This window comes from Mesitornis unicolor, unplaced genomic scaffold (genome assembly GCF_000695765.1).
Source record: "Mesitornis unicolor isolate BGI_N332 unplaced genomic scaffold, ASM69576v1 scaffold41937, whole genome shotgun sequence".
Lineage (NCBI taxonomy): Eukaryota > Metazoa > Chordata > Aves > Mesitornithiformes > Mesitornithidae > Mesitornis > Mesitornis unicolor.
The window spans coordinates 5,306-13,180 of record NW_010196516.1 but is presented as its reverse complement, the minus strand read 5'-3'; the positions used below and the strand labels follow the sequence as shown (position 1 = coordinate 13,180).

General features: G+C 51.4%; 1 protein-coding gene across 1 annotated transcript; it reads right to left on the bottom strand.

Annotated features, from left to right (window-relative positions):
- Window positions 1-5,858: 5,858 nt before the first annotated feature.
- Window positions 5,859-7,560, bottom strand: CHSY1 (chondroitin sulfate synthase 1; the record flags this gene model as incomplete). The annotated part of the gene is made up of 1 exon (XM_010188506.1): window positions 5,859-7,560. A coding segment is annotated over one exon (1,593 nt), but the record flags the coding sequence as incomplete, so codon positions are not given.
- Between the last annotated feature and the right edge of the window lie 315 nt (window positions 7,561-7,875).

Here is a 7,875-nt window from a genome sequence, read left to right as displayed (position 1 = left end):
TCCTTCTGGTGAGCTCAGCCTGAATTGGACGGGCACCGGCCGAGTTCTTGCCACAAAAAGGGCCAGGATTTGACTGCGAGCGCTGCAGCGGGAAGGTGGCAGCCACAGGAACATGAGAGGTCCCTGCTTTAGGGATGGGAGCGAGTGTCCCAAAACCTCCCACTATCAGGGGGGTCAGTTCCCAAAAAGTGACTGAGCCTGAATGCTGCTACCCTGGAATCAGGACCAAATCCTCCACCTTCAGCAAACCTGAAACCTCGTTAGCACAAGGCTCCATTGAGTGAGCAGTGCCTGTGCTGCAGGAGTAAATCCCCAGGGGCTAAAATAAACAAGAAATTAAAAATTAAATCCAAAACGCCCCTACCAGGTTACAGTTTACTGGGGATTTGAGTGCTCATTCCCAACCCTCCCATGTTCTGCTCCTGGTGGGCCTGAGAGCAGGTGTGGCTGGAAGGGGAGGTGGTTGTCCATCCCCATCATCCATCCCTGGGGAAAGGGATGGCGTCAAAGCCAAAGGCAGGAAAAGCCCCAAAAATGCAGGAGCTAGGGCAAAAAAATAGGTGCCTTGGATGCCCTGGTCATCATCTGGTCCCAGTCCTGCAGCATCCCTGGGGCTGCGGCTCCCCGGTACCGAAAGCAGCAGCTCTGCAGGAGTCAGGATGCTCTGGGGACACATTGGTGGGCACCAGCGGGATAGGAAGGGCAGCAAATCCAATCACAACTTCTAAATTCACAGCAGGATTAGAACCTAAAACCAGGACTTAATATCCCTTCAAAAAATAACAGTAATTTAATGTGTTAGAGCAACCCCAATTCTTGTGTCCCAGGGACAACCATGGGCACAGGTGGGCATTTACACACCAGCTGGATGCTCCCCCCATTGACTCAGTTTCAGTGTAAGGAAAAAAGGTGAATTCTTTTGGTTATAATTATTTCTTTAAGGGACGTGGGGAAAGGGGCAGCGCCGGCTGCTTTGTATTCTGCTACCGCCAAGACAGAGGAAATTAGTTTTCTTTAAGCAAACGTTGAAGCACAGGAAATATGGTGGCTATTTCGGGCTGTCCGCCTGTCCTCGCCTTACCCCGGCCCCGGGATGGGCGGCACCGGCCCCCTTTGGTGGTGTAACCAGCACCGGGGCCTGGTTTTTGGATCACCGGTGGCAGGAGGAGGCCCTGGCTCTGCTGTGCCCTCCCAGCCAAATCGGCTGCCCCCGGTCACCCCCATACTGGGACTCTGTGGGGACGCATGGACTGAAAGGAGCATTAAGGCCCTGCTCCCAGTGACAAATACTGAACGTTGGAGGCTCCCCTCTACAATTTACTTCCTGTTTATTTATTTGTCTCTTCTTTTCTTTGACAATGTCTTTTAGAGAGGTCGGAGGAAGGCGCTTTGCAGGGTTGAAGCCTCCCCCACCAGCGGGCACTGAGGGGGATCCCAGCTCCGAGGCTGAGCCCCCACCCCAGGCACGGGATCGGGAGGTCCCAACCCCACACGCTGTCACCCCCGGGTCTCCTTATTGCCCCGGTGGCAACTGGGGGCTGTTTCCGTGCTATTAAACACTTCCCTGCAATCTTCCGGCCCCAATAAACCTCCCTCCGGGGACTTGTTGCTCTGACCTCGGGAAAAGGGAGCGGAAGGGGGGGGGTTCCCTTTGATTTGCACTGTGCTGTCAATCCTGTATGGCTGCACCAAGCAGGGCCCCCTGTGACAAATTATGCTGAATTTAGAAGATAAAATACAATAAATTTGGTTTTCTTGAGCAAACAGCGCCCAGCTCTGTCCCTGCTTCTGATGCTGGGGGAGGCAGCAGCCGTCAGTTGGCTCCGCGCAGTCACCACGGCCTGCGGGGCGGTGGAAAAAAAAAACAACCACCTTAGCAGGGTGAAAAACCAGCACAGCTTTGCCCCAAAAATCACTGAGAGCTTCAGCTGAACCCAGGAAAAGAGAATTTAAAAAAAAATGAATAATTAAAAAAAACGCAACCAAAAATAAGCCCTTCCCACTGAGGCTTAGAGGGAACGAAGATGATGAAGGTGGGGATGAGGATGGGGATAGGGCCAGGGATGGTGCTGGGGGCTGAGCCTGCCCGGGGCAGGTGCTCAGCACCAGGGGAATCACCCAGGTGTGATTTTTTGGGGCAGGGGGCAGGGGGCCAGGGCACATCCCCACCCCGTGAGGCTGCACCTCTGTGGCAACTGGGGCTCCCCAGGCCCAAAAACGCTCCCTGCAGAGCCAAGCGAACGGCCTTGGTCTGTCCCGTGCCAGCGCATTTGACTTGGACGTTTGTTTTACTGCAGCTTTACTTTAAACTGTGCCCTTCCTCTGAGCCCTCTTCCTGACAAGTCAATAAAGCACAAAGGTGTCAATAATTTTTCTGTCTTCCTTTTCTAAAGAAACCAAAAGACCCGGGCAAAGTCTTCCCTGCACCCCCAGCTGCACGATTGGGACCCCCCCCCTAATTTCCAAGACACTCGAGCCCAGGGCACTGGAAACGCTGGAGCTGAGTCAGGTCAATTAAAATCAAGGTTATTTTATTGAATTAAAGTGTGAAAGTCAATACAGCCAGCCCAGTATTCGGGCTGTTATTTTTTTTTTATGTTAAATGCAGTTTTTTTTACCCTGCTCATAAACGTGATTTAAAGGGTGGCAGAGACTCCTGGGCTGGAGGAGAGCTGGGAGATGAGGTTTGGAGCCGGGAAAGGACGCGAGTGGGTTTTGTGCACCTGGGAAAGTGAGGAATAAAAGCAGCGGCAGCCAGGTGAGATCCCGTAAAGGGGAGGAGGCAGAAAACCCCATGGGATGCAGCTCGAGGAGCCTAGGACGGCGCCAAGGCTCCCCATGGCCATGGAGGAGACAGCCCTGGAGCTCCAACTGGCACCAAAACCCATGAGTTTGTTCCAAAAACTCACCCTGGAGAGCAGCGCTGGGCACAGACCCCTGTGGTTAAACCAGGTCCTAACGCAGCCCCAAAACCACCACGGCCCGAAGCAGAGCAGAGGAACTGGGGGGAGTGGGAAGCACTGAGCCGCTCTCCAGCTCTAACACCTCGGAAAGGTTTTGCTTTCCCAAAAGCTCTGGCTGCGCACGAGGAGTATTTTTAGGAAGTGTTCACGTGGAACGGCTCAGGGTAACGATTTGCAATGAAAAGTTTGGGCAGCTCTGGGGCTGTGCAGCCCCCCCTGGTCCCGCTCCATCCACCAGTGCTGGGTCAGCACTCGCCAGCCCCCGGCCTCCCCTGGTCCCCTCCTCACGGCCTGGGCAGCAAATACGGCCAATTTTGGTATAAAATGAGCTTTATAGGATAGAGTTTAACCATAGATGGTTATGAGCTGAACTTTAACTTTAAAATTGATCGCTTTTAAGCTGCGAGTCCATAAAAGATGTGGCCAGACAAGACGTGGGGGCCTCAAGTGATGCCTGCGAGCTTGGTGTAAAATTCACTTTGAAGGCTGCTCGGGCAGATCTGCGACCTGGATCACAACTGAGCAGAAAACCCCAGCACCAGATGGGGGCTGTTCAGTGAATGGAACTTTCAATTCACACACGTTCTGCTTTTACCAGCCCCTATGGGCTAAAAGAAGTGCTACATAACCATAAATGTTCCTAAACACAGAATAAGCACAGGGCTTATTTTCCCTCAGTTTTTTGGGTACAGTTCTTTAGGGTTCATATTCTTCAAGCTCTTTTCTGCAGCCACAAATACAGTACTTGGATTTTTTTTCCTTTCCTTTGTGTGAAGAAACCCTTCTGTAACCCCTAAAATTCTCGCTTTGGGCCTTAATTATCATAAAAAAGCCTCACGTCACTGCTGAATGAGGGAGACAAAGCTGGCAGCGCCATTAAGAATAAATGCTTGATGTAGAAATTACCTTCACTGCGTTTTGACCACACACAACTCAATTACCCAGCCCTGTCACCGCATGCAGTTTAAATGCACCGCGATGGATGTTTTCAGGTGGCAAAAGCACTTTTGACCTCTCCATGAGTCCAAAACCCCTTTGGGATTTGTGTCCCCTTCCCCCAGAGCCGAGGTGCGTGGCGTTAGGGTAATCTGGGGCTGAAGCACAGCACAGAGGGCAAACCCCTTGGCGGATCCTTACCTCCCAAACCTGCTTTGCCTCGGCGGAAAGGCACGGACGGAGGCAGACGACACGAGCGGCTCCGGTTGCAAATAAAAAAAAATCTTTATTGCATCTTAGAAGCAAAGTCTTTAAAAAAAAAAACAGAAAAGGAAAAAAAAAAAAAAGAGAAGATATTTTCTTTTTTTCCATGCACTGAATCCATCCAAGTACCTACGTCCTGTCACCAAAAAACAACGGGCATGGTAAGACATCGACTCTACGCTACTGCAGTTTGCTTCCACACGCGTGTAAACATGGGGATGTCTCCTACTGAACAGCGATTGCTCCGCGAGATCCCTTCGGGCACGGCATCACCTTCAGCACCGGGGGTTTTATCTGCTCCGAAACGGTGCTGGAGGACACCACAGAAAAATACACGGGTGGCTGGGTTGTAGCTTCTGGTTCTGCTGAGATATTTACAGGCCGGGCCCAATCGATCGTCTGCTGCAACGACAGGGGCCACGCACTGCGGCCCAGGGCAGAGGGTTCCCTTTCTGGCTTTAAGGCACTTTATCTGGGGGGTTTGCTCTTACCTTGCTGGGTGTTCATGCGCAGGGATCACATTTTTCCACGTATTCGGCCTCCCCGACCCCAGTTCCTCTCAGAACACCAATAAAAAAAAAAACCAACCCAAAAATGTCCTAAGCTCGCTGAAGTCGTCCCAAAAAAAAAACGTGAACGGAAATTTGGGGACAAGGAAAAAAAAAAAGATCCATGAAAAAATATTTTAGAAAGTCATCTTTGGAGATCATTTACTGCAAGTATGATGTACACTACCTTACCAGTGAGAAGATGCAATACATTCCTAATATATATATATATATTTACACACACATATATATATATATAAAATATTAAAATGACTAACAGATATTCAAGGAAAGGGCAAGAACCTAAACCGATGGATATTAAATAAATTAACGGTCTATCCGATACAGGAAAAAAAAAAATATAATCCCAAAACAAACCTAGTAACCAAATGCAGTAACTGTTCCCATTAACAGCACAAAACCGATGCACTCAGGTGCAGGACGCCCGGTAGTTAAGGTTATTCAGAGTTCTCCTCGGGGATCTCCAATTGGTCCTCGTGCAGAGTCGCTTCGCTGCGAGAAATCGGAGTTTCCCGTCCTCCTGAAACGTTCACGTCCGGACACGGACCACATGGAAAAGATAAAGCATTGCTACAGGGACCCACTGGGTTGTGCTTCCTTTCTTCCCTCCCTCGGAGCCGCCCGGCCAGAAGAAGTGGAAATGTATTTTCAAACCGAACTTAATCGGCCATTTGGGAAATAAAAACCCCCTCTCACAATTCACCGCTCTGATCCGTTTGGTTTTAGCGCGATTTAACAAACACCGGCTCCCCCGACCACAAAAAGCAGAACCTTTGCGCGGCGGCCGCCTCCACCGAACGCTTCGGTCCCCGCTTTGTCGCTCGGCTTTGCCGCGGGTCCCGGTTGACGGAATCCCAGCAACGAAGGCGGCAGGAAAAGGTAGGAAAGGAAAATCTCTCGTTCACGAGGAAACTCGAATTCAAGTCAGGTTTCCGCCGACCGCCGCGGTCACTCGTACACAACGATGGTTTGTTCTGGTGGTTTGAAGGCAAATGTCGATAATCACAGTTTCGTTCAGAACCGGAAAACAAAAAAACAACGCGACGACGACGACAACAAAAAGAAAACCCCAACAACGGCCTCGTTCTTCGCGAAACGCAGCGCTTCGTAAGAAAACGACGATGATTTCTAAAATATATCCTGTGTGGTCTTTGAAAAGTGAATTATCAAAAAACGTTTTCCCAAAAAATAAATTAGATAATTAAAAAAAAAGTCTTTGCCAGCATAGCTGGACATTAGGCTGTCCTCACTGAGCCGTTTGTATTGCTGCTCTTCCCAAAATTCGGGTCATTTTTCTCAAACCATATTTCGGCCAGCTGCTGCGTGGACCCATACGTGGAAGCTTTGGAGCCCAAGCACATTTTGTACTGTTTTGGATCGAGATTGGGGTCACAGAAAACGGGGTGGTGCACGTGGACCACGCCAATCTCTTGGCTTCGGAAAGTTTTTAGGCCGGCCTGAATGACTTTGTTAAACAGGTCCACGTCTTCGAGGCCCCAGCCTTGGATGGAGACGTCGAAGCCGCCGGCGCGGATCAGGTCACCTTTGTAAATGCAGGTGATGCCGAAGCCGTAGTTCCTCCAGAAGCCCGTTTTCTGGGTGAAGGCAAAATGATTGTCACTGGGAACCTTTCCGCTATAAACAATCTTTGGATCGTACTGGCTAAAGATGATGGGAAAGTAGACTTGCTGACCCAAACGCGTGTTGGCTCTGCACCGCTGGAGGAATTCTGTGGTAAACACGAGGTCGACGTCGCAGAAGAAAAGCAGAGATTCGTTCTGGAACTGAGAAGAGCCCACCTCCAGAGCCAGCGCCCGGGAGAACTCCCCCGACACCGGTAAAACCTGCATGTCGGCCTTGGGGTACTTGGAGCGGTAATCCCGCATCAGCTCGATCTGCTTGGCCTTGTCGGGGTTGGAGTTGGAGTTGAAAAGCAGCACCACCAGCTTGACGTTCTGGTTCGGGATGAGGCACGTCTTCTCGAAGTTCCCCATGAACCTCGCGAACATGTCGAAGCGGCCGGAGAGGGGAATCAGGATGTTGATCTTCTGGTCCTTGAGCTCCTTCCTCTCCGCTTTGGATCGGCCGAGCTGGAAGGGAACGAACATCTTCAGCGAGTTGGAGAGGAAGGACAAGGACCCCGAGTCCTGGTTGATTTTGCTGGCCAGCTCCTTGGCGTCCATCTCCTCGTGCTCCATGACCTGGATCTTGCTGAAGGTCTGCTGCAGGTACGCGTGCCTCCTGACGGGGACCGTCATCTTCTTCCCCTTGTGCTTCTTGTACAGCAGCAGCAAGTCGAGCACGTACTCTGCCCCGTACATGGGGTTTACCCTGCGATAGCCGTACTGGATTTCCTTGAAGTCGATGATCCTCCCCCGCGTCTTCGCGTTGGCGTTGATCATTTCCATGACCTGCATAACGATGTCGTCCAAGGCCTCCCGCTGAGAGGAGTCCATGCCTCTCCGCGGGGGCTGCCCGTCGGCCCCCGAATACAAATACTTGCCCGTCAGGAACTCCCACTCCAAGATTTCCTCCCGGTGGCGGGGCTGGAAGCGCATGAAGGAGGGCGGCATCCCCAGCTGCAGGTCGTCTTTGCGGATCTCCGTGTTGCTGTACTTGCTCATCAGGACGATTTCCCGGTGCAGCTGCACCGTCCGGTGGCGCAGCTCCGCTATCTTGCGGCTCAACATGTAGCTGTGAAGCCTGTACTGGTACGGGGGGTTCTTGTTGGGGTGCAGCGTTATAGCTCTGTGGATTTTGCTGTTCCTCAGGTCTCGGATGTAGCCTTTCTTGTTCTGCTCGTAGTTTTCATAAAACAGCTGCTGCATCTGGAAGAGAGGAAGGAGAAATCAGGGTTTGGGTGGCTCCGTGCTTGTGAAAGTCGGCCCGCGCATCCCCACTGGGAGAAAATTCGCCTTGCTCGCGGGGCCAGAAGGCTTTCGGAATAAACTGTTTGGGTTTAGGCACAGGTTGTAGCAATACCAGCTGCTATTCGAGGAAATGAAGAGGATTATTCATTGTAAACTGGTGAAAGAAACATCTACCATGGATTTGGGATTACGACAGCCCGTTCTAGAGACATCCCCGTCGGCCAGACCACGGAGCAGTAAGTAGGTTGTAAGCTCATTTTTGCAGCATCACCA